Raw genomic sequence first — 27,855 nt, forward strand, 5'->3', positions numbered from 1 at the left:
TAAACTATGTGTATTGACCTCTATTTTAACGTATGTGGCAGGTGTTTAAATGCTTAGGATGCTTTGCTTGCTCTTCGTGGAATCGAGTAGGATTGAGAGTCTAGAAACAAAGATAATTCATTTTATTTAAATCTGAGTTGTCGGAACATGTTATTTGTCTTTGAGATATCACTGTCTGTAATAATTTACTTGCTTAATAGGTTATGGTATGGGATATAATATTAACTATTTGGTAAAGTAATTGTCTTGGAATTTCTCTTGGACAATCTGTTTCGCTCACTGCCATGCCCTGGTGTTTCTGCCATCGGTTGGGGTGTGACCGATTGGTATCAGAGCCATAACTATAGGGAATTAGGCAAGACTCGACCTAGTTTGGGTCGATGTCTTAGAAACGACCTAGTATATAGTCTAAGTACCAACAGACCGACTTGTGCAAACCCGTTATAGGTTCCGTACGAGCTTATTGATATATCTCGACTGTCTCGCACTCACGCTATACTATCACACTACCTTTCCTAAGGTAGTCGCACTGCACTGTTTTCAAAAATGAGCGAGTGATTAGATCGAGATTAGGTGTGAAAACCGCAAACTCTTGATTAAATCATTCGTTCGACCCGTAATTTTTATCTATAAACAGGAGAATTTGCGTTGAATCAGGAGTGAAATCCGTACTTTAACGCAGATTTTCTTCTCTATTTTTATTAAAACAAGAACAAAGTTGTTAAGTCAGGGGTGAAACCCGAACCTTGATGACTTGTTCCGTCTTCTATTTTGGTTTTACAACAGTCTCACCAAAGTCTCGACGGACTCCAACGACGGGAAGTCACACTGTAACTGGAAGGATGCGTGTCGTTCGCCCAAATCAAGGCGAGAGCATAGTCCCGAAAGCCAAAGTGTGTATCAAAAGTCCTTGAGAATAGTCGAATCACTTTGTGTAGTCAATGTCTATCAAGCCTTAGACAATCTATCATCGATTTCAACCTCGCATTCGCCGATTTTATGTGTTTTCGATTCTGAGCCCGCAACTGCTGACTCTGATATTTGCCGATTTGTAAAACCCCGATTTCCACGTGTTTCACCGGTGGGCCCGGTGGGGGATTACCGTGACGTAGTTGGCAACAATATAGTCAAACCACACAATATTTAAATGCACAGCGGAAGCATAAAGATAGATTATATTTCAACCATCGAATGTAATATCCAAGTATCACGAATAGTCGAAATAAATCCACAGGGGATCAAAATAAAATAGAAAAATATTGTTCAACAGATAATGGCATCCCAAGCTTGTGAGACTCTAACGATGCTAAGGAGTGGCCAGCCTATTACGTGTAGAACCTGCATTTAATCTTTTTGGGGAAAATACGTCAGTTTACACTGGTAAATACATTCAACCGACACTTTTGTAAAATGTTTAATAAAATTGATTTGAATGCACAAGGCACAAACTCTTTATAACTTGGGATAATTTATAAATTAAATCTCGTAAAAGAATTACATGTTCACTATGCGTTCGATCGCCCGGGTCGTGCCGGGTTTAAGGTTAATTGACACACCACATAGCATAAAACCGTGGCGGGAAAACCAACGGTTATACTTTTATAATTTTGGACACATTGTCGGGTGTACGCCTACACCCGTGTGTCAAGGTTGTGGCCATTTCGTAAAATGCTGCCAAGGATATCCGGGACATGGTCATTAAGCTCCCAAAGGCGTAAAGCCAACAAAACCAATTTTTAAACGGGTCACATTGATAATACCCAACTACTAATGAGTTGGGGTCCAAGCGATATTTTAAATACCGTAACCCAAGCCCGTATAACGGAAATAAGTTTAAAGTATTTACCTGAGCAAGTAATAACCTCAACAAACAAATTCAAGTATCTTTTACTGGTCTCGTATTCTGGAACGGAGGTTTATAACAACCTATTAGAATCCTAATGGGTCTTTAATTTAGCCTTAGCTTAGACCGATCAGTTTCAAAGGATAAATACGGTTTAATCGCGTGAAAGGCGAAAACCGGGAATGGAATGTGGTTTAGACCCAACAAGTTTGAAGACTTGTTTTATATGGGTATGATAACCACACTCTGGATTTTGAGGTATAAACGATAAGGTTTGACTCGTTTCGACTAGTTTATGTAAACTAGTTACATAAACCGAACCGTGCGCGCAAAAGGCGTAACGGGTAACCGTAAGAGTCCTACACAGGTTTCCTAAGTTAATATGCTCTAAAAAGGTTGTGGTATCAGTAGGATACCTTCCATAATGCCCGTAACGAGTTTAAATCCAATATATGCCCCGTAGGGGTGTTTTGGTCATTTTAAAGATTATAAAAGAGGTTTCCGAGATCTACAGGAAATCTGAGTTTTCCGAACAGTTTATAAAGTCCAGAATACTCTATTTATTATTTCAAATCAGTAGCAACTGGAATCGGGTCAAAATACCATGTAAAACTCAAGTTATGTCCAAAAAGGGTATATTCGGTAATTACCGAATCGATGCCATAACCGCAGGTTATGAGCAGGTTAAAAATAATTAAAAATCTTCAAAAGTATCAAAATATTATTTTACATCAGTGTGTAAAAGGTTTGGTGTCGAAATTTGGGTTTAGATAGGCTTTATGCTAATTGCGCCGTTTAATTACTAAAGTTTCCGTAATTGCGCTATTTAGCATAACTCCTATTCTAGACCTCGGATTGACGTGAAATTTTAGGGACATGCTTAGAAATCAGTAACTAAGGTTATTGTCCTTTCACATGTCCAAAATTTTTGTTTTAAAGTGAAAAGGGCGTTATGGTCAACTTTTAGGCATTTAACGGAAATGTGCAAAAGACTCGGACAAACAACGAACCGGTCACAGAGGGTTATACCATCATGTAACCTGGTCCTAAGAGAGTCCTAAGGCATATCTAAATCATACCATAACGGGTCAGAACTGAAGTCAAAGCAAAAGTCAAAGTTTTGCGACTTTCGATTCTGAACCGGGTCAAAACAGTAAACGGTCGGATCAAACAAGCTTAGACTAGTTAATATACTTATTATCATGTCATATGAGTGTTAAAACAGGTTACACGCCATCTACATTACTGATTATGCATAAAATCGCAAATTAGCATTCTGTTGACTTTTTCTAAGCAAGTTTGACTCGACATTCGGACTAGTTAGAGTGGGAATCAAAGGGTGCCCCTTTTAGGGGTTTAATGCCAACATGATTACCAACATATAACTACCTTTGATTCGACAAATCACTGGACCATTTGTGATTTATCGTTAAGTCAATCGTTAGTTACGACGGATTGACTTTTAGGCTAAAACTAAGCAAAACCTAACCAAGAAAGGGTGGAGCATACTTACAAGAGTCCTATGCACGACTAGGATGAGTATTGAAGGCTCTTGAGCTCCAGAAGTGATCAAGAAAGCAGTTGAAGGTGTGAAGAACAATGTTGCTACTTATGGTCCTTTTATACTAGTTTAGGATGCATAAGATCATCACAACAAGGCCTACAAGTGTTCTTGGATGATCAACAACTGTCCCTGAGTGCTAGGGGACGTTTAGGGGGCGCCCATGCTCTTAATAATGGTCTATAAGTTGGTTAAAACACTTAACAGTGCTTCTGTCCGCATTGTTTGCATCTGGGCTTTGACGCGGCCCGCGTAAGAGTTCACTTAACTTTTACGCGGGTCGCCAGAATCCCTTCTGACAAGCCCATATCTTTCTGATGCTCGCGGCCCGCGTAAAGTCTCTGGTATCTTTAACGCGGCCCGCCTGAAACCTAATTTTCAAGATTTTCAAATCCTTTGTAATTATTGCCCTGGCCTTTCGGTTTCGAAGGGGTAACTTTGCGTTTTGGGCCTCGTTTATTTACGAACAAGGCCTCGGAACTTTTACCCAACTTATTAACCCTTGGTTAATTTATTATTTCCCAAAAAGTCATAACTTTCATTGTTGACGTTTTTAACCCTTCACATACGAATTTGATCATAACTTTCTCGTTTTAAAACGGAACTTCACGAAATTTATATCGTATGTTCTAGTGAGCGTAATTTACTGTTACAAAGCCTCAGGTATGTTAAAGGATCCCTCAGAGGTATAACTTAAACATGTTGACACATTTAACCCCTGTAGTTTGTAATCTCTCACTTTCTTCCACAATTCGTTCGGTACGATCAATGATTCATTCGTTTGAAGGTACGAGCATCATCTAGGGTTACTGTACAGTATTTTTATCCCTTGTTGACATTTTTAAACCCTCGAGTTCACATACTTTCAATGTTTGTCAACTTTAGTCCTTTATTTAGTATTTAATACCACGTGTAAACTTATGACACGTGTCATTACATTATTGGACGCAAAATTTCGAGGTGTTACACGATTTATGTGGAATTTTGTGTTTTATGTGGATTTTACCTATTTATATGTTTTGATTTTGGTGATTTATACGCTTTTCGCTCTCGCATTGATCGACACACACAAATCGCACTGCACATCTATCTTAAATCGCTAACAAATCGTTACTACTTGTGGATGCTCGCATGCTATGTTACTCGCTTATGCTATGCTACTCGTTGTGTGCTCGCCAATCGCACTCGCTATTATCGAACGCGCGAACTTTGAATGATAGGTTTCTGTATTCTGACTGCTTTATGTGCTTCTGTGCCTTACGTGCTTCTGTGCATTACGTGCTTCTGTGCTCCTACGTGCTTATGTGTTCTGTGATTATGTGATATATGTTTATGTGTTTATATAGTTGATGTGTTCCTTCGCTCTAGTAGTAGTACGTGTGAGGTGAGAATCGATTATATAGCGTTTTGAATCCTATGGCGCTGTCTATTGCAAATAATGTCATCATTTGGATTGTTTTATTCCCGCACCGCTCGCCGCAATCACGATGACAAACGCATCGCCTCTCTGGTCGCTAATTAGATAGCAAAAGTCATCCCACAAATAGTTAGCGAGCTGAATGAAAACACTAGCAAGTCGTCTGAAGAGTCCCGAACAGATTCGCCAAAGTCTGCTTTTAGCTTCAAGCAGTTCAAAGCCTGCGGACCGAAAGAATTTACCAGTGAAGATGGTCCTACGGCTATGTTCCAATGGTTTGATTCAATTGAAGTCACCCTGCGCCAGAGTGGCTGTCCTGATAATCTCCGTACTCTGAACGCAACTGGCGTCTTCCAGTCCCGCGCTCTAGACTGGTGGACGGCCGAGAGAAACAAACGCGGAAATGATGCAGCTTACGGGCTGACGTGGGATGAGTTGAAGGACGTTATGATGCAAGAGTTCTGCCCTCCCCACGAGCGCCAAAAGCTGGAGGATGAATTCTGGCATATCAAGCAGAAAGATGGAGACAACGCTGGTTTGACTGCTCGCTTCAAGCAGCTAAGCATAATCTGTCCAAGCCAAGTTACTACACCCGAAATCACCATCAAGAAATACATCCGTGCTCTTCTGGATTGTGTGGCTGATTTCATTCAAGCTGCAAAGACGATGACCATCGAGGAAACTTTTCTACTCGCTGCTGAGATCAATGATAAGCGAGTCAAGGTTGGTGTTTGGGGCAAAGCCTCAAAGAGTCTACATCAAGTTACTACTGCTGCAACTGCTGAAACCGCTTCCGCTCCGCAATCTTCAAAGTCCTTTTGTCGCAAGAGGAAGAACAACAACAACAGTAGCAAAAATTGCGCTGTCACTACTGCTGCCCCGCTCCAATCAATTCCTGCTCAACTGCAGCCTCAACACCGCCAGGTCGCGGCACCAGTTACCTATGCATTGCCGGCCAAGCGTGCATATACTGGTCCTCACCCTGCTTGCCCAACATGTACCTATCATCACCCAGTGGGAATCGCCTGCAGATACTGTGTGCACTGCAACATGTACGACCACTTCACTGCCAACTGCCGTACTGGTCCACGTCATGCTACAACTCCAGCAAAAGGCCTAGCTCCTGCTCATCAAGCTCTACTTCCCGTTCCTCAAGGCCAATAAGCGGCTCCTGCACCCGCGATCCATGCTAGAGCTTGCTTCGCGTGTGGTGATCCCAACCACTTCGCGAACATGTGCCCGAATCGAGTGGTGAAGCAAGAGCCACAACAGCAGCAGCCCTAGCAACAGTAGCCAGCAGCCCGCGAACGTACTTTCAATATCAACGTCCGTCAAGCTCAAGCCGATAACAATGTGGTCAATGGTACGTTCCTTGTGAATGGTATTTATGCTTCGTGTTTGTTGATACTGGAGCCGATAACTGTTTTATGTCGTTAGAATTCGAAAAGCTCCTTAATCGTAAGCGCGCCCATCTCCCTTCGTCATTCGATGTTGAAGTTGCCACCGGAAGAATCGTCGCTGTCAATTCTGTTCTTTGTGATTGTACTCTCGAACTCAACAATCACATCTTTCCTATTGACCTTATTCCGATGCAGCTCGGTAGTTTTGACGTCATAGTAGGCATGGATTTTCTTCGTGAAAATCGTGCTAAAGTTGTTTGTTTCGATAAGATGATTCATTTTTCGATCCCTAATGGTGATCTATTGTGTGTCTATGGTGAAGTCGCGTCGAAGAAACTCCAACTCATGTCGTGTGTCCAAGCTAGCAAGTATCTCCGCAAGGAATACAGAGCTTTCTTGGCTAACATTGTAGTAGCGGAGAAGGAAAAGAAAGGTAATCCAGGAGTAAGCGATGTCCCCGTTGTTTGTGAATTTCCAAATGTGTTCCCTGATGATCTTCCAGGTTTGCCTCCGAGTCGTGAAATCGACTTTCGTATCGACCTCATTCCTGGAGCCAATCCTGTTGCTAGAGCTCCTTATCAACTCGCTCCGTCTGAAATGCGCAAACTCTCGAGTCAACTCTAGGAATTGCTTGATAAAGGCTTCATTCGCCCTAGCACTTCTCCTTGGGGCGCACCAGTCCTTTTCGTCAAAAAAGAAGGATGGGTCATTCCGGATGTGTATCGACTCTAGGGAGTTGAATAAGCTGACAATCAAGAATCGTTATCCCCTGCCTCGAATCGATGATTTGTTTGATCAGTTGCAAGGTGCATCGTGTTTCTCGAAGATCGATCTACGCTCAGGCTATCACCAACATCGCATTCAAGAGGAAGATATACCAAAAACCACTTTTCGCACTCGATACGCCCACTATGAGTTCATTGTTATGCCTTTTGGTTTAACCAACGCACCCGCGGTTTTCATGGATCTGATGAATTGCGTGTGTAAACCAGTTCTTGACCGCTTCGTCATCGTGTTCATCGATAATATCCTGATCTATTCCAAGACGAAAGCCGAACACGTGCAGCATCTATGTTTGGTTCTCGAGTTACTCCAGGGGAATCAACTCTACGCCAAATTCTCCAAGTGTGAATTCTGGCTAGAGGAGGTTCAATTCCTCGGTCATATTGTCAATAGTCAAGGTATTCACGTCGACCTCGCGAAGATCGAAGCTGTTAAGAGTTGGGTTACACCTAAGAACCCGTCTGAGGTCCGTTCTTTTCTCAGACTAGCGGGCTATTATTGCCGATTTATCGAAGGATTCTCTAAAATCGTCGTGCCGCTTACTTCTCTCACGCATAAAGACAAGCCTTTTGTTTGGAGAACTGAACAAGAGACTGCCTTTCAAACCCTTAAGCACATGCTTTACAATGCTCCCGTCCTTGCTTTACCCAACGGAAACGATGACTTTGTTGTCTATTGTGATGCCTCGAACCTTGGTTTTAGAATGAGATCGGTGAGGCTCAGCTTACTGGGCCTGCCCTCATCTTAGAGATAACAGATAAGGTTAAGAAAGTTCGTGATAACCTTCAGACAGCTAGAAGCCGTCAAAAGAGTTACGCGGACCTAAAACGCAAGCCCTTGGATTTTCAAGTCGGTGATCGTGTATTACTTAAGGTCTCACCTTGGAAAGGTGTGATCAGATTTGGAAAAAAAGGAAAACTTGCACCTAGATACGTTGGACCATTCAAGATCGTTGAAAGAATTGGTAAGGTAGCCTACAGACTTGAGTTACCTCCAGAACATGGAAATGTTCATCCAACCTTTCACGTGTCCAATCTAAAGAGGTGTTTAGCTGATGAGAACCTCCACATACCGCTTGACGAAATTCGTGTTGATAAAACACTGAAATTTGTTGAGAAACCGGTGGAAATCATGGAACGTGAAGTCAAGTGGCTTAAACGCAAGCGCATTCCTTTGGTCAAGGTTCGCTGGGAATCTAAACGTGGACCCGAGTTTACTTGGGAACGCAAGATCAAATGAAGGCAAAATATCCACATCTTTTTCCACGAGTTTCCACTAAATAAAATTTCGGGACGAAATTTCCACAAGTAGGGGAGACTGTAACATTTGTGCTTGAAATCATTTTGAACAGTTCAGTTATCAATAAAACAATGTTATTTGATCCCAATGTTTGTTTGGTTATGTTTTACATTTTTCATGTTTTGACTTTTATTCAATTTCATACTCTACATCGCTTTCTGGAGAATTATACACAAACTGGTGCGTAAACGTACTCAGTTTAACGCAAAAAATACTCCGGAACATCAACATGTACTTAACATACCTTAAATAGCCTTTACATAACTTAGAAATAAGTTTTGAAGGCTTTGGTATGGCAAAAACAAGTTAATTCGCCTACAGGGACTAAATTTGACAAACTGCGAAAGTATGCCAATTTGAACTGTAACAGACATTCCGAAACATGAACATAAGTTAAACATACCATAAATATCCTTTACATAGCTTAGAAATAGGCTTGGAGGGGTTTGGTATGCTAAAATAAACTTTTGGATCATTCAGGGACTAAAAGTGTCAAAAAGTGCATAAGTTTGCACTTTCGCGCATAACTTACATTCTGAATACATCCGGACATCTAAAAATTTATGTAAGCATCATAATATTATGCCTTAGTGTTTGGCATGAGAAAAATCCATTCGTCACGCATTTTGGATCGTTTTTCGCGCTTATGCGCATTCCGTCGTAATTAACCGAACATCGCGATCGTAGGACCAAATAAACCGACATCCGGCATCTTTTTGAGCATGTTTCATGTCCACAATATTTAGGCATCATTTTAGGGCCTTAAAGTTGGCTTAACGGGCCTTAAACATGTCGGGAAAGGCTTTAAACACCAACAGGGACTGAATCTGTCATTTTCCAAAGTTGGTTGCAGATCAGGACACCCAGGCGGGGCGCGTAAGCCTTGTCTGAACCTTATGCGGGCCGCGAGGCCTCCCCAGATATGCAGAAACTTGTTTTCACAGTTGTTAGCAGCCTTTCAGCACTCCAAAGGGCAATGCCTCTTGCAAATCTCTGGGGTTGGGGTCATATTGTGATACCATAGCATTCTGACACTTGTACGGATGAGATTCGAGCACGAAAATCGATAAACGATCGTAACGGTCTTGCATATCCTATAAATACCCCCCCATTCTTGCAAAAACCCACAAATCTGATCTAAAAGCTCTAAGTTGAAGCCATTGCTTCATACCTGAGCTCCTGGATCAAGATTAGCTTTCGGGGACCTTTCGTAAGTGTTCTTTCGTTCTTTTATCGCTTTTTAAGTCCTAAAGTCAAACTTTGTTTGACTTTCTGCATTGACCAGTTTATGGTCAATGCGAAGTTCATTTGAACTTCATAACGTGAGCGTGATCACGATGGTTATGGTCCATAATGACTATACCTACTGATTACCACGTTATCTAGGCTCAGTGACGAGTCGTAGTTTCGGCCAAAATGCGCATTCTTGCGTATTTTGTAACCAAACTACTCATAGGTATCAAAACCATTTGTTTTGATACCAAACCTGTTTTCTAACTTAGTTAAGCATGTTTTAACATGCTTAGCTCGTCACTTTTAGTTTAGTGCTTATATAGGGTCGTAAGGTAAGCGATCTAAACAATCGCTTATACTTTCAAACCCGACCCGTTTGGTCGATCATTAGGTTCCGACCAAACACATTAGGTGACCATAGTTGTTTAGGGAATAACCTTCCGAGGTTATACCTTATGGTCACATCGTTTAAATAGTTGTATGATAGGTAGTATATATATGCCTTAGGTAAATTACCAAAACACCCTTTGAACACCAAATTTCATATTAAGCATATGTAACATAACTTTTGATATCTAAACTAATTTGGCAACAATATTAGATATGTTAAGGCATATTTTACTTATCATAGGGCTAGTTAGGCGTTCCAAACGTGTTTTACGCGAACGACGCGTTAAAGTAGCATAAGTTACCTAAACGGGTCGTAATGGGTCGTAAGCACTTAGGTTAGGTTTCGTTTTAGTATGTAGGCTTTGTTAAACCATATTACACGAGTCTCCATACTCGTTTGGTTTACGAACCCTCATTCTATCCAATCCTCTGATTTAGGTCTGGTATATTAACATAGTTACTTATATTAGGTGCCGTTTGATATCTGTGATCTCTAGCATTGTTTGGTTGTTACACAAGGACTTCAAAGCAATCCCAAGTGAGTACATAGACCCCTCTTTTACTGTTTTCCAAGCTGTTTTGGGGTGAAACACATGTGCCTACTTGTTACTTTCGTACTTTCCTTCATTTCACATCATATACTTGCTATGCTCATTAGTACACTACTAGTACATGATTTACATTACATTGTTTCGCTATGTATGTTTACTTAGCATACTTAGTACATTGTTTTACTTTACATTTCTGCTATGTATGTTGACTGATAGCATGCTAGCACATTGATTTACATGACTTTTCTGCTTTGTATGTTAACTTAGCGTACTTAGTACATTGTTTTCATATAACATGTTTACATTTGCTATGACATTTGGTTTGCACAAACGGGACTTATATACGTTCATTAACATTAGCTACGCCGCTCGGTAGTAAGTAGTGGTACCATAGGACTTGACGAATCCCATTCCTGACATCCCGGGTTTGTTTGGGTGTAAGGAATGACTGAATCCGAAAACATATCTTTTGATAACCTTGACTTAGGGTTATCCGACTATCTCAAGGCTTGAATGTATGCGTTAACTTACCACATAAATAAATGTATCAATGTAACATGCTTTTACTTTGCAAAACATAACTTTTTGATATATTCAAAATAGTCTGTTTTGTACATTTTCTACATTTGGTTATGTGACAATACTTTATTTACAATACATAACATTTGTTCCACATTACTTGGCTACATTTGGACTTTTTAACATTTGCCAAGGTTTATACAAAGGACTTTTAACAATTGGTTTAAACATAGACATTATACATTGTTGGTTGGTTTGAGTGACTTAAGTAACGAGATGTGAGTAGTATAATACAAACATGGTAAATACGCCTGGTACTTTTTATATATAAGTGTTTGTATTATATTACATATCATAGCGTTACTTAAATTATTCCTTTTTGACTTATACATTTTACACAAGTAGCACGTCTTCACAAGGCTTTGGTTTGCAATACATTTTATTTTATACAACTCATTTTACTTGGTTATTCATTTAACCATACATTATTCTATTATCTATACATATCATCTGATCTTATCGCTTTTAAATGACTTACAAAACAAAACAATTTTCAAGGTTCATGACTGAATTTTATTAAACATTTCTTAATCTTAAGTCATGAATCCTATTTTCACAAAACCTATGTATCTCACAGGCATTTTTATGCTGACATACCTATTTTCACATGTGTTTTCAGGAGCTTTTGCGTAGGACGATGATCGTGACACTAGGGCGGACCTGTGCCTTAGACACATAAAATGAAGATAGACTTAGTTTAACTATGTTATGTACTCTTGGTTTTCATGTTTAAAACAATGTTACTCTATTGTTGATAAATAAAACGTAAATTTGAATGCCATGGCTGTGAAACAATTAATTCTGTTACAACACTCCCCGACGTTTCCGCCACGTTTGATTATTCCACGAGGTCGGGGTGTGACAGAAGAGTTGGTATCAGAGCCAAAGGTTATAGGGAATTAGGTTATTAGTAATACTTTGACCTAGACTATAACTTTCTAGGACCCTAACACAAGTTATCTTGTCTTTAGATTTTAAAACATGCACTTCACCTATCCTTGGGTGATAACCACAATGAGAACATCGATTCCGAATCCGCTTTGAAAATTAATCATCTGTTCTAGGATGACTGATTACTAGGTTTTGAACCCTCTGTTATATGGTTTTGAACCCCTTTGAATTTTCAAAAATCTCGTCAAAGTTTTGGGTTTTAATAGTGTGAACACGTGCAAACTGGAAGAGTGAATGCCTGTACCCTAGGTTTTCTGTCTAAGGCTAGAGTGTTCGTACAAATCCACATAATCGGACCAGTCACTCTTACCTGGGAACTCTTGGGGTGAGTGTTCACTTATAGGCGAACATGTCTTCGTGATACATTATTTTTGACCCATTTTCTTTGATTGGACACCGTGTGTCGCTTGTTTGCTTTGCGATGCTGACGAATGACCACCATCTTTGGTTTTGTTGATTTTGTTTCATCTCATTCTCTTCATCCAATCATCTCACTCGTTTCATTTCATGTTTTCCTCTTTTAGAATGCCTCCTCGACGCGAAAACCAGATAGCAACTGCCGAACTGGCAGAAATTATTGCGCAGCAAATGGCTGCTCAATTCCCAAACCTCTTTGCTCAATGGAACCAAGCCAACAACAACAACAATGCTCCATGCAATTTCAAGAATTTTAACTCGGCTAAACCACTCAAGTTTTGTGGTTCTGAGGGAGCAACTAGGCTTCTCCAATGGTTCGAGAGCATTGAGAATACTTTCCGTCACGCGCAGTGTCCTGACAATCGCAAGGTCAAGTTTTCCTCAAGTGTGTTTTAGAAGAGGGCTCTTACGTGGTGGAACGGGGTAATGAGAGACCGTGGTGCAGAAGTTGCTCTAGCACAGATATGGGCTGAACTTAGGGCCCTTATGATGAGGGAGTTCTGTCCTCGTCATGAACAACGAGCTTTGGAGAAAGAGTTTGATGACTTAAAACAATACAGTGGCGAGCACCGGGCATATACTAATAGGTTTGAGGAGTTGAGTCTGCTTTGCCCAACAATGGTTGCCCCACTCGACAAGGCTATCGAAAGGTACACCGACGGCCTACCTGACTCGGTACAAGACATCATTACTGGTAGTAACCCTACCACACTCCGTCAGGCGATCGAGTTAGTAGCGACATTGACTGAGTCGCAGGTTCGAAAAGGAAAGCTGCACAAAAAGGGTGACAAGGGTAAGAAGCAGGCGTCTGACAGAGAAGATAGCAAGAAAGGTCAAAACAAGAAGGGAAAGGATTCTAGTTCTCCAAGGGGGTCTAGGAAGCGAAAGGCTTCCCAAAACTATGCCGTTACTGCACAGGCTCAAGCTGCACCAAATCAGCCTGCGCAACCACTAGCCAAGAAGCCTTATCTTGGCAATGCACCTTTATGCAACAGGTGTAACGGCCATCACCCACCACATCTTCAGTGTCGTCAATGCACCAACTGTGGAAGAAATGGTCATCTTGCGGCTACCTGCCGTATTCCTGCTAACCCGAATTAGGCAATTCAGAACCCAGCCCAACAAATTGCTCAGCCTCTTGCTCAGCAACAAGGTCAAGCTGCATGACCTCATTTTCCTCCTGGTTCGTGCTACAATTGTGGGGATCTGACCCACTACAGAAACCGGTGCCCAAGGTTAGCCAACCAGAATCAGAATCAGAATCCAAATCAGAAGCAGGCTCAGGCTCGAGGTCGATTTTTCAACATGAACGCACAAGAGGCACAAGCAGATAATAATGTGGTGAACGATACGTTCTTTATTAATAATCAGCCAACATCTGTTCTTTTTTATTCGGGCGCCGATAAGAGTTTTGTGTCTTTATCTTTTGAGCCATTTCTTCGTGTGTCTAGAACGAAACTAGGTAAACCATTGACAGTAGAAGTGGCTAGTGGTGAACCCATTGTTCTTGATTCTGTTCTCTGCAACTGCCAGTTGAACCTTAACAACCATCTTTTTCCTATTGACCTCACGCCTATGCAACTTGGAAGCTTCGACGTTATTGTGGGTATGGATTGGTTAGCCAAGCATCATGTAGAGGTAGTTTGTTTCGAGAAGATCATTCGTATGCCTCTTTCGACAGGTGAGATCCTACAAGTTCGTGGTGAGAAACCTGCTGGTGGTCTCAAACTCATGTCTTGTTTTAAAGCTCGGAAGTATCTGCGAAAGAACTATGTGGCATTTTTGGCACATGTTGTAGCAGATAAGGGCAAAGGTAAGTCTATTCAAGATATTCCTGTTGTTCGGGATTATTCTGAGGTATTCCCTGAAGATTTACCTGGTCTACCCCCAGCACGCCAAGTCGAGTTCCGTATTGATCTCGTACCTGGTGCAAATCCCATTGCCAGAGCTCCATATCGTCTTGCACCGTCTGAGATGCAAGAGTTGTCTAAGCAGCTTCAGGAGCTCTCCGACAAAGGTTTTATCCGTCCTAGCTTTTCACCTTGGGGTGCTCCCATTCTTTTTGTCAAAAAGAAGGATGGATCTTTTAGGATGTTTATCGATTATCGTGAACTTAACAAGCTCACCATCAAGAATCGATATCCCCTACCTCGCATCGATGATCTCTTTGATCAATTGCAAGGCGCTTCTTATTTTTCGAAGATTTATCTGCGATCTGGATATCATCAACTTCGTGTGTATGAAGAAGATATTCCCAAGACAGCGTTCCGCACTCGTTATGGGCATTATGAGTTCACAGTCATGCCATTTGGTTTGACTAATGCTCCTGCTGTTTTCATGGATTTGATGAATAGGGTCTGCAAGCCTTATTTGGATAAGTTCATCATCGTTTTCATTGATGACATCTTGATTTATTCTAAGGCGCGAGCTGACCACAAGGAACATCTTCGTCTTACTTTAGAACTCCTAAAGAAAGAGCAACTTTTCGCCAAATTCTCCAAGTGTGAGTTCTGGCTTAAAGAAGTTCAATTTTTAGGACATATTGTCAACGAAAAGGTATTCATGTAGATCCCTCCAAGATCAGTGCGATTAAGGATTGGGATACACCTACTACTCCTACTGAAGTTCGTTCTTTTCTTGGTCTAGCGGGTTATTACCGCCGCTTCATAGAAAATTTCTCGAAGATTGCAGTTCCTCTAACTGCTCTAACTCAGAAGAACAAACCCTTTGATTGGGGATTCAAGCAAGAGGAAGCGTTTCGGACTTTAAAACAAAAACTTTGCGACGCGCCTGTTCTAACTTTGCCTGAGGGCAATGATGATTTCGTCGTTTATTGCGATGCATCTAAATTGGGTCTTGGCTGCATCCTGATGCAAAGAAACAAAGTCATAGCATACGCATCGAGGCAGTTGAAGATACATGAGAAGAACTACACCACTCATGATCTTGAATTGGGTGCAGTTGTCTTCGCTCTTAAGATTTGGAGACACTATTTGTACGGTACAAAATATGTGGTTTTCACGGACCACAAAAGTCTTCAGCATATCTTCAATCAGAAAGAACTCAACATGAGGCAACGACGTTGGGTGGAGCTTCTAAATGACTATGACTGCGAAATTCGCTACCATCCTTGTAAGGCGAATGTCGTAGCCGATGCTTTGAGTCGCAAGGAACGTACTAAGCTTCATTGTGTTCGTGTTCAATCTGATATTCAAGCTTAATCAGATATCCAAGCACGTATCTCTCAGGCTCAACAATCTTGTGTTTCACAAGGTTTGATGGATAAGGAATTTCCCTATCACATAACACCTGATCTGGAACTGAAGGATAATGGATCGCATTACTTCATGGACCGTTTGTGGGTCCCAAGCCAAGATAACCTCCGCACCTTGCTTATGGATGAAGCCCATAAGTCTCGTTATTCTGTTCATCCTGGCTCAGATAAGATGTATAAGGATCTTCGTATTCAGTATTGGTGGCCTGGTAAGAAGAAAGACATTGCCTTATATGTATCAAAATGCCTTACTTGTCTTAAAGTTAAGGCTGAACATCAGCGTCCTTCTGGTTTATTGGAGCAACCAGAGATCCCAGTTTGGAAATGGGAAAACATTACTATGGATCTCATTACTAAACTCCCACGCACAAAGAAAGGTCATGATGCCATCTGGGTAGTTGTTGATCGTCTTACTAAGTCAGCGCATTTCTTGCCCATTCGTGAGGATTTTTCTGCTGACAAACTTGCCAAAATCTATGTGGATGAAATTGTAGCTCGACATGGTGTTCCTTTGAACATCATTTCTGACAGAGATGCTCATTTCACTTCTCATTTTTGGAGAACCATGCAATCTGCTATGGGGACCCAACTAAATCTGAGCACAGCTTATCATCCGCAAACGGATGGTCAGTCTGAAAGAACAATCCAGACTCTGGAGGATATACTTAGAGCTTGTGTGATCGATTTTGGTGGTAGTTGGGATTCACATCTTCCGTTGATTGAATTCTCCTACAACAACAGTTATCACTCCAGCATCAACATGGCTCCTTTCGAGGCTCTCTATGGTCGAAAATGTCGTTCACCAGTCGGTTGGAATGAGATCGGTGAGGCTTAGCTTACTGGGCCTGCCCTCATCTTAGAGACAACAGATAAGGTTAAGAAAGTTCGTGATAACCTTCAGACAGCTAGAAGCCGTCAAAAGAGTTACGCGGACCTAAAACGCAAGCCCTTGGATTTTCAAGTCGGTGATCGTGTATTACTTAAGGTCTCACCTTGGAAAGGTGTGATCAGATTTGGAAAGAAAGGAAAACTTGCACCTAGATACATTGGACCATTCAAGATCGTCGAAAGAATCAGTAAGGTAGCCTACAGACTTGAGTTACCGCCTGAACTTGGAAATGTTCATCCAACCTTTCACGTGTCCAATCTCAAGAGGTGTTTAGCTGATGAGAACCTCCACATACCGCTTGACGAAATTCGTGTTGATAAAACACTAAAATTTGTTGAGAAACCGGTGGAAATCATGGAACGTGAAGTCAAGTGGCTTAAACGCAAGCGCATTCCTTTGGTCAAGGTTCGCTGGGAATCTAAACGTGGACCCGAGTTTACTTGGGAATGCGAAGATCAAATGAAGGCAAAATATCCACATCTTTTTCCACGAGTTTCCTCTAAATAAAATTTCTGGACGAAATTTCCACAAGTAGGGGAGACTGTAACATTTGTGCTTGAAATCATTGTGAATAGTTCAGTTATCAATAAAACAATGTTATTTGATCCCAATGTTTGTTTGGTTATGTTTTACATTTTTCATGTTTTGACTTTTATTCAATTTCAAACTCTACATCGCTTTCTAGAGAATTATACGCAAACTGGTGCGTAAACATACTCAGTTTAACGCAACAAATACTCTGGAACATCAACATATACTTAACATACCTTAAATAGCCTTTACATAACTTAGAAATATGTTTTGAAGGCTTTGGTATTGCAAAAACAAGTTAATTCGCCTACAGGGACTAAATTTGACAAACTGCGAAAGTATGCCAACTTGAACTGTAACAGACATTCCGGAACATGACCATAAGTTAAACATACCAAAATACCCTTAGAAATAGGCTTTGAGGGGTTCGGTATGCTAAAATAAACTTTTGGATCATTCAGGGACTAAAAGTGTCAAAAAGTGCATAAGTTTGCACTTTCGCGCATAACTTACATTCTGAATACATCCGAACATCCAAAATTTATGTAAGCATCATAATATTATGCCTTAGGGTTTGGCATGAGAAAAATCCATTCGTCACGTATTTTGGATCGTTTTTCGCGCTTATGCGCATTCCGTCGTAATTAACCGAACATCGCGATCGTACAACCAAACGAATCGACATCCGGCATATTTTTGAGCATGTTTCATGTCCACAATGTTTAGGCATCATTTTAGGGCCTTAAAGTTGGCTTAACGGGCCTTAAATATGTCGGGAAAGGCTTTAAACACCAACAGGGACTGAATCTGTCATTTTCCAAAGTTGGTTGCAGATCAGGACACCCAGGCGGGGCGCGTAAGCCCTGTCTGAACCTTACGCGGGCCGCGAGGCCTCCCCAGATATGCAGAAACTCGTTTTCACAGCTGTTAGCAGCCTTTCAGCACTCCAAAGGGCAATGCCTCATGCAAATCTCTGGGGTTGGGGTCATATTGTGATACCATAGCATTCTGACACTTGTACGGATGAGATTCGAGCACGTAAATCGATAAACGATCCTAACGGTCTTGCATATCCTATAAATACCCCCCCCCCCTAATTCTTGCAAAAACCCACAAATCTGATCTAAAAACTCTAAGTTGAAGCCATTGCTTCATACCTGAGCTCCTGGATCAAGATTAGCTTTCGGGGACCTTTCGTAAGTGTTCTTTCGTTCTATTATCGCTTTTCGAGTCCTAAAGTCAAACTTTGTTTGACTTTCTGCATTGACCAGTTTATGGTCAATGCGAAGTTCGTTTGAACTTCATAACGTGAGCGTGATCACGATGGTTATGGTCCATAATGACTATACCTACTGATTACCACGTTATCTAGGCTCAGTAACGAGTCGTAGTTTCGGCCAAAATGCGCATTCTTGCGTATTTTGTAACCAAACTACTCATAGGTATCAAAACCGTTTGTTTTGATACCAAACCTGTTTTCTAACTTAGTTAAGCATGTTTTAACATGCTTTGCTCATCACTTTTAGTTTAGTGCTTATATAGGGTCGTAAGGTAAGCGATCTAAACAATCGCTTATACTTTCAAACCCGACCCGTTTGGTTGATCATTAGGATCCGACCAAACACATTAGGTGACCATAGTTGTTTAGGGAATAACCTTCCGAGGTTATACCTTATGGTCACATCGTTTGAATAGTTGTATGATAGGTAGTATATATATGCCTTAGGTAAATTACCAAAATACCCTTTGAACACCAAAATTCATATTAAGCATATGCCTTAGGTAAATTACCAAAATACCCTTTGATATCTAAACTAATTTGGCAACAATATTAGATATGTTAAGGCATATTTTACTTATCACAGGGCTAGTTAGGCATTCCAAACGCGTTTTACGCGAACGACGCATTAAAGTAGCATAAGTTACCTAAACGGGTCGTAATGGGTCGCAAGCACTTAGGTTAGGTTTCGTTTTAGTATGTAGGCTTTGTTAAACCATATTAAACTAGCCTCCATACTCGTTTGGTTTACGAACCCTCATTCTATCCAATCCTCCGATTTAGGTCCGGTATATTAGCATAGTTACCTATATTAGGTGCCGTTTGATATCCGTGATCTCTAGCATTGTTTGGTTGTTACACAAGGACTTCAAAGCAATCTCAAGTGAGTACATAGACCCCTCTTTTACTGTTTTCCAAGCTGTTTTGGGGTGAAACACATGTGCCTACTTGTTACTTTCGTACTTTCCTGATTTCACATCATATACTTGCTATGCTCATTAGTACACTATTAGTACCTGATTTACATTACATTGTTTCGCTATGTATGTTTACTTAGCATACCTAGTACATTGTTTTACTTTACATTTCTGCTATGTATGTTAACTGATAGCATGCTAGCACATTGATTTACATGACTTTTCTGCTTTGTATGTTAACTTAGCGTACTTAGTACATTGTTTTCATATAACATGTTTACATTTGCTATGACATTTGGTTTGCACAAACGGGACTTATATACGTTCATTAACATTAGCTACGCCGCTCGGTAGTAAGTAGTGGTACCATAGGACTTGACGAATCCCATTCCTGACATCCCGGGTTTGTTTGGGTGTAAGGAATGACTGAATCCGAAAACATTTCTTTTGATAACCTTGACTTAGGGTTATCCGACTGTCTCAAGGCTTGAATGTATGCGTTAACTTACCACATAAATGAATGTATCAATGTAACATGCTTTTACTTTGCAAAACATAACTTTTTGATATATTCAAAATGGTCTGTTTTGTACATTTTCTACATTTGGTTATGTGACAATACTTTATTTACAATACATAACATTTGTTACACATTACTTGACTACATTTGGACTTTTTAACATTTGCCAAGGTTTATACAAAGGACTTTTGACAATTGGTTTAAACATAGACATTATACATTGTTGGGTGGTTTGAGTGACTTAAGTAACGAGATGTGAGTAGTATAATACAAACATGGTAAATACGCCTGGTACTTTTTATATGTAAGTGTTTGTATTATATTACATATCATAGCGTTACTTAAATTATTCCTTTTTGACTTATACATTTTACACAAGTAGCACGTCTTCACAAGGCTTTGGTTTGCAATACAGTTTATTTTATACAACTCATTTTACTTGGTTATTCATTTAACCATACATTATTCTATTATCTATACATATCATCTGATCTTATCGCTTTTAAATGAGTTACAAAAAAAAAAAAAACAATTTTCAAGGTTCATGACTGAATTTTATTAAACATTTCTTAATCTTAAGTCATGAATCCTATTTTCACAAAACCTATGTATCTCACAGGCATTTTTATGCTGTCGTACCTATTTTCACATGTGTTTTCAGGAGCTTTTGCGTAGGACGATGATCGTGACACTAGGGCGGACTTGTGCCTTAGAGACATAAAATGAAGATAGACTTAGTTTAACTATGTTATGTACTCTTGGTTTTCATGTTTAAAACAATGTTACTCTATTGTTGATAAATAAAACGTAAGTTTGAATGCCATGGTTGTGAAACAATTAATTCTGTTACAACACTCCCCGACATTTCCGCCATGTTTGATTGTTCCACGAGGTCGGGGTGTGACAGCTGAAAGTTCGGAGTCGTCAGAAAAGTTACGCCGATATACGATGCAAGCCCCTTGAATTTGACGTTGGTGACCATGTACACCTTAAGGTATCACCCTGGAAGGGTCTGGTCAGATTCGGCAAGAAAGGAAAGCTCGCGCCTATATATGTTGGAACCTTTAAGATTCTGGAAAGGATCGGCAAAGTGGCCTACAGACTCGAACTACTGGAGGAATTTAACAACGTCCACCCGACTTTCCACGTTTCGAACCTCAGAAAGTGTCTGGCTGAGCATGATTTACAAGTTCCTCTAGTGGATCTTCAAGTGAACGAAACATTACACTTCGTGGAGAAGCCTGTCGAGATCATGGTCCGAGAAACCAAGAAGCTCAGGCGCTCACGCATTCCCATTGTGAAGGTTCGCTGGGAAGGCAAACGAGGCACAGAGTTCACTTGGGAACTTGAAAGCGACATGAAGGCGAACTACCCGCAGTTGTTTGCTACGGCTAAAGCCTAATTTCGGGACGAAATTCCCTTAAGTAGGGGAGGCTGTAATACCCCGTGTTTCGGAAGTCAAAGTCAAAGTCAACATTGAAGTCAAAGGAAGAAAAGATTGCTAATTGCGATCTGTCACTCCTTGCTCAACTCCTTTTTTGACTTCTTTGACTTGTAGATAGTCTATTTATTCTATCGTATTAGTTGTATTATGTGGAGTACATGTTAATGATCGAGGTTTAATCGCTATTTATCACATGTTTTATCGCTTTATCGCTTATCGCATCGCAATCGCATTCGCAACTCGAATTATGCGTTCTGGATATTGTTTTACGTGTGCGTGCTATTTGTTGTGTTACTTGTGCATGTTTAATTATGTTTATGTTATGGTGATTAATCGAAACGCAATCGCAACTCTATCACAATCAAATCGCAGACGCTAAACGCAAGTTATTTATAGTGATTGTATGTTAGATATAGTAGTTAAGTTATTTGTGTAACTAATGGGTTATTCTATCGCATCGCTCGCTTGAAACGCATCGCAAACTCAACACGCCGGACACCAGGATCGAGTGGCCCACTCGATTGAGTGGCCCACTCGATCGAGTGGCCATCCGATCGGTGGCCAATCCGACCCTATGCACTTTCCTCTTTTGGAAACCCTATAAATACCCTCCTATCACATCATTTGTGATGTGACAGCTCCTCCACTCGACCAGCTCGCTCAAGCACTCATTTCTCTTGATTTCTAGCGATTCTTGTAAGTTTCCAACCTAAATCTTGTACTTCTATGGTCTACACGCACTCCTTCATCTTTTTCACCTTTAAATCTTAATTTTTAACCGTGAAATCAGTGGATTTGAGGTGTTCTAGGGTGATGTCATCATGGAGTTCTTATGAACTTCAAGTCTTTGCCTCATTCCACCAAGAATAACTCAGATCTGAAGGATTTCCACAAGATTAAACAATGTTTTCGCATAGATCTACACATAATCATGGTTAAAAGGATTGAAAGATGGTTTTCCAACTTTCTTTTAACTCTTTTACACTCAATGCACTCAAAACCGATAGAATCGGAGCTTGTTCTGATCTTCTACTCCTTAGTGATGTATTGGTTCAAGATCTGGTTTCTATCAAAGAGACTACAATTTCGGGTCAAGCATGAAAAAACCGGCCTCGAACCGTTGGCTGGATGGACTAGGGTGATTCCTGTCCGATCGGGTCACTTGGTTCAAGATGGGGTTTCTGTTGTTTAGCACGCCATCACACCGTCTCGATCAAAACTGCAAAACCTTCAAAACAATCAAGTGTCAGAGACGATCAGGTTGTTGGGACGATTGCCGTCCGATCGGATTGCTATCCAATCGAACAACCATCCGATCGGCTTACACTTGGTTCCACACTCAAACATTTTATTCAAACCTTACAAAGTTTTGAACGTCGAATGGATTGCCGTCCGATCGGATTGCCATCTGATCGAACGACCATCCGACCATGTGACGTTTGGACCTCAACACTTAAACAATTTTCAATATGTTCAATGCAGAGTCAGTAACCAACGGATTGCCACCCGATCGGATTGTTATCAGATCGAGTGACAACCTGCTGTGAACTTGTTCTCACTAAGTGTCCTACTAATCGGATCGCCACCCGATTGAATCGCCGTTCGATTGATCGACCTGAAGGGTAGAGATACTTCTCTGTTTTCAAAATGCTACAACGAAAACTTCAAAGTCATCATACACAAACACATCCTTACCAAACAAGGTGTCAATCCAATCGCATGGTCATCCGATTGGATGACCATCCGAATGGATTGACATCCGGTCGACTGGCCATCCGATCGGATTGCCATCCGATCGGATTACCATCCGACACTTGATATTTTGTACCGATTTACGCGTGTCGCTTATAGTTTATGCTATCGTTAACTGTTCAGGCTAATCTCTCTCAGCGTTCCCTTCAATCCAAGAGAGTGTTTACTTGTTAAACACAATCAATGAGTATACTCGAACCCTTTTTGCTTTACGCACTTTTGGGTGTTACATACGTTACTTATTCTAAATCACAATCTACACACAACGCAAACACTATTTACACGCTGACCGTTATTGCATGCTACGTGTTATTCGATGAATGCTTGTATGTTATGTTAACACAGTGATTGTTGCCTGACACCTTAGCAACGATAATACTATAGTTTGGACTCAGCACCTGTCATGGACAGGGGTTGTTAAGGGCTTTACTTCACGTGTCCCAGTGGGGATATGTGTTGCGCATTCTACAACTCGCAGTCACGTCTGTGCATATTTCTCTGTCAATAACCTACTTGCCTTCACTTTGTACATGTTACATGCTGGTTATGCGTAAACTATTTCGAACTCTATTACTTTTATTAAACTTGTATGCTCACCTTTACACTATGTGTATTGACCTCTATTTTAACGAATGTGGCAGGTGTTTAAATGCTTAGGATGTTTTGCTTGCTCTTCGTGGAATCAAGTAGGAGTGAGAGTCTAGAAACAAAGACAATTTATTTTATTTAAATCTTAGTTGTCAGAACATGTTATTTGTCTTTGAGATATCACTGTCTGTAATAATTTACTTGCTTAATAGGTTATGGTATGGGACATAATATTCACTATTTGGTAAAGTAGTTGTTATGGAATTTCTTTTGGACAATCTGTTTCGCTCAGTGCCATGCCCAGGTGTTTCCGCCATCGGTTGGGGTGTGACAGAGAAGAAGTTGTAGGTATGTGTGGTGAAGAGATTGATCGCTGGTCATTTGTCAAAGATGAAAGGGGAAGATGGGGAGGGTGTTGGGGTTGGGGTTGGGTATAAAAGAAATTCAACTTAATTAATTTCTTTTTCATAGTTTTAATTTTTATTTTTAATAGTAACGGAAGTACCGAACTGTTAACCAATGGTCTTGCTTTGTAATTCAAAAGGATGAATTCGGTATACTCACCTACTACGAGGGAGCTTTGATCGCGGGGGTATATCCTGAAGTGGGACACACTAGTACTACAGTATAATATTACCTTAATCATATCACAAGGTAATGGAAATTGAAATGTTCATATGTTTTGTTTTAGTGGACAAACAATACTGTTAATCGTCTTGGATTGCTTTTCACGAAAATTAAATAAAGAAATAACTGCTGGTGTGAAAACAATTTCATTTTGTTGATATGATCTTCTTACCAGTGATTCTCATAAAAAGAAGATCTTTTGTCTCATGGTAGCCTGCTCCAGTCCCCTTATGAAACTTTCGTTACTGCGTTAACCATACACTTCACATGTTTCTAGCGATTCACATGGCATCATTAAATGATACAAGTCTTGGATAAGAATCTACAACGCACTAGAACGCCCTTGTTGACGATCCTTTACTCCGACAGCATCTAGGGTTCCTCGAACAATGTGATATCTCACACCGGGTAAATCCTTAACCCTCCCCCCTCTTACTAAGACTACATAATGTTCTTGTGAATTATGGCCAATACCGGGTATATAAGCAGTGATTTCAAATCCAGAGGTTAATCCTACTTTGGCAACTTTCATTTTGTGTTATTTATTTGCTTTCAAAATATAAAAAAAATCCAAAAATATTTTCTTTTTCTTGAAAATTCTTAACGTACGGAAGATGGTTTGGGTTGACCCGCTAACATTTTTGCCCGTTTTCTTGAATTTTATAAATTAAGTGAATGTATTTAAATGTAATATAAATTAGGTTAAATAAAGTAATTTTGATCCGTTAGAGAAAATTTAACGTAAATTAGCATATATATTTTATAATAAATAAGTTGAAATTGTTGTACTTTTTACGAATAAGAAAGTAGGCGATGAGACATAACGGATTTGTTTTCTTCTAAAATGTACACAAATGTATAGAAGTTTATACACAATATATGTCATGTGTGTCACATACTTGCATATTATATATGAAAACCTTCAAAGTTCATCTTTAGGAAGTTTGCAAGTCACAAGTAACTATCTAAATTGTCTTTATTACAACAAGATCACGACTATACACTATCAAGTTTTTTATCAGACCTTATCATAGAACAGCAAGTGTATTTTCAAACATGTTTTTCTCTACTCTTTTTTACAACAGGATTAAGTCTTTATACTTTATACACTATATATAAGGGCCGGCTCAACCTTTTTTGAGGCCCTAAGCGGATTTTAATATCAATGCCCTTTTTGTAAAAAATATTTTTTTTTTTGCTTAGGATCCTGGTTTCTGACATGTGGGAATAGGATGGCACAAATTTTGTATTTACGATTTCCAAAAAGGCACACAATCCACATTTTCGTTTTATTTATATAGATTTTTGCAAGTCCAATTACGAGTATCTGGATACAAAATCGCCGTAAAAAACTTGTCATTCAGAATCATGGTGAGAGGCGGTTACCTAGTGGTAACCACCTTACTAGCGGCAGCACTGCCATTCCTTCATGAGCCTCACAGGAGCCATCAGTACCTTCCTTCCCGCTTACATTTATACTAGCAAATCACATGTATCTGGTGGCTAAGAGGAACAAACTCACTCCTTTGCAGAAACTATGGCATTGGATCAATGTAATATTTTTTGGGTTTATGTCTGTTATAGCAGCAGTTGAGGCTTATTGCTGTGGACTCAAAAAATTACAGCATTTTTGCTGATATATAGTTTCATTGTATTTTTATGGGATATTTAAAACAAATCCCATTTTGATTGTTCCATCCATAGTGAATGTTGTTTTACATATAATATAAGTTACCTCCTTTGAACTTGATTCTTGGAAAATTCTCTCTTTTGACAAGTTATTCAGGTCGGTCAACATTGATGATGAAATTTGTAATAGATCGACTTAGAAAGTTGTTATACTCTACTCTGGTGGTATGTTATCAAGTGTTTGTAATTATACTATTCAAATTATATTTTTATATGTAAGTTAAATTTATGGGGGTACAAAGGGTGATGAAGTTGGGTGAAAGACGGTTTCACATAGGGTCCGGATACTAGTACCGTTCCATTACCATCCGGACGAAACAATTTCGGTACCGGTACCTGTTTATGTTTTTAGGCTAATGAGTAGTCTCACTTTGATACTTTGATTCATAATAATGTTTCATAATGTTTATGTCTTTTACTTGGTTTGAAGTTATTAGTTACACTATATGTAAACAACACCCTAATGTAACTACAAAGATGCCATTAGTTGTGCTTTATGTGTATTACTTGAAATAACAAATCACCCATGCTCAACCAACAAAGTGCCCTTCTCGAATTTACGTGACCTTCTCTGAATATTTGAATTTATAATTTATTTAAAGAACATAAAAACATATAAAGGTTAATATTTTTTGCTTAATATTTTTTCCTCCACATTAGATATATCTCTTTCGAAAAGAAGTTGTATACGAAATAAAATAATTTTCTTATCGTAAATTATATAAGCGTCAATATTGTATCTATACCGAAACACATCTGAATCTACAAAATGGGTACTGGAATTACCGAAACCAGTATTCATTTTTTATGATTTTCGATTAATGTATAATATGTGTGGAAAGCATATCTCGACTTTATTTTTGGAGTTTTCTCTTTCATTTGTAGTACCATGTACTCAGGGGCGGATTTACAGCTAGCTTGGGGGTTCCTAGGAACATGTTCGGTTCGTAATATATAGTGTTAAATTATAAATAAAATTCTGAAGGAACCCGTTAATAATATTTTGTAAGGAACCTTATAACCAAATCTATAGATGAGGTCCCGTGTCCTAGTTCGTCTAGAGACGTTTTTTGCATTTTTTTCCTTTTTTTAATCAAAAACGAATTAGGCAGGCGATTAGAGTTTAGTTGTCAGCCCCTGTTCTCAGACTCAAACCCAAACACGCACACACTAAAGTTAGAAAACGCTACCAGCCTCCAGCCCACCCCAGCCGTTCGCCGGAGCCACTCCACAAGTCTGCTTGTCTGTATCCACCAATTAGAGATTTTGTTTGCTTTTAGATATGTTATAGTTCGGTAATTACATAGGGTTTAGATTGCTGTATTCTTTCATGTTTGTTTTTATTAAATTAGCAGTTTGGACAAGAAACTTTTCATTCAAGTTAGCTAACATGACCTGTGAACATTTTGACCCGTTACAAAACCCTTGTGACTTGCAGCTTTAGAAATTATAGTTGATGGTTAAGTTAAATTGGCTCACGTGGAGTTGTCGAGTCTTCTAGATGCAGCGTGTGACACTGAAACAAAGATGGTAGAGATGTCGGCTTTAAATCATCTGATGTCAACACATGTGTTGCAACAGGCTCAACAAATAGAGTATCTGTATGACCAGGTAAGACAACTCAAAATGTTGATAAATGAATGCATTTGATTTCGTGTTATTTTCATTTGTTAGAAAAAAAACGATGTTTTCTGGGTATGAAAATGAATTGATGTTTGTTATATATAGGCGGTTGAAGCAACGAAAAACGTAGAGATGGGTAACAAGGAATTGACACAAGCCATCCAGCGAAACAGCAGTAGCCGAACATTTCTTTTGCTTTTTCTAGTTGTGCTTACGTTTTCTGTTCTCTTTCTTGACTGGTACAGTTGAATGTTTCTTTTCGTCAACTCGTTTTGATTTCATATTTATGAAGTTCAAA

General features: G+C 39.8%; 1 protein-coding gene across 1 annotated transcript; it reads left to right on the forward strand.

The window, feature by feature from the left end:
* The first annotated feature begins 5,487 nt into the window (after positions 1-5,487).
* LOC110932963 lies at positions 5,488-27,855 on the forward strand. The gene is made up of 3 exons (XM_022176212.2): positions 5,488-5,818; positions 27,400-27,545; positions 27,663-27,855. Exons 1-3 carry the CDS (start codon positions 5,488-5,490, stop codon positions 27,804-27,806), a joined length of 621 nt encoding a protein of 206 aa, XP_022031904.1. The 3' UTR covers positions 27,807-27,855.

The sequence above is a fragment of the Helianthus annuus genome, chromosome 4, assembly GCF_002127325.2.
Source record: "Helianthus annuus cultivar XRQ/B chromosome 4, HanXRQr2.0-SUNRISE, whole genome shotgun sequence".
In the NCBI taxonomy this organism is placed as follows: domain Eukaryota; kingdom Viridiplantae; phylum Streptophyta; class Magnoliopsida; order Asterales; family Asteraceae; genus Helianthus; species Helianthus annuus.

What these genes read in the sequence shown, in the direction of transcription:
- LOC110932963 (XM_022176212.2), top strand. Translation starts at nt 5,488, where the DNA reads ATGACCATCGAGGAAACTTTTCTACTCGCTGCTGAGATCAATGATAAG. An exon ending in TCACCCTGCTTGCCCAACAT is followed by an intron (nt 5,819 to 27,399) that starts GTACCTATCATC and finishes TTGATGGTTAAG; the next exon opens with TTAAATTGGCTCACGTGGAG. An exon ending in TAGAGTATCTGTATGACCAG is followed by an intron (nt 27,546 to 27,662) that starts GTAAGACAACTC and finishes TGTTATATATAG; the next exon opens with GCGGTTGAAGCAACGAAAAA.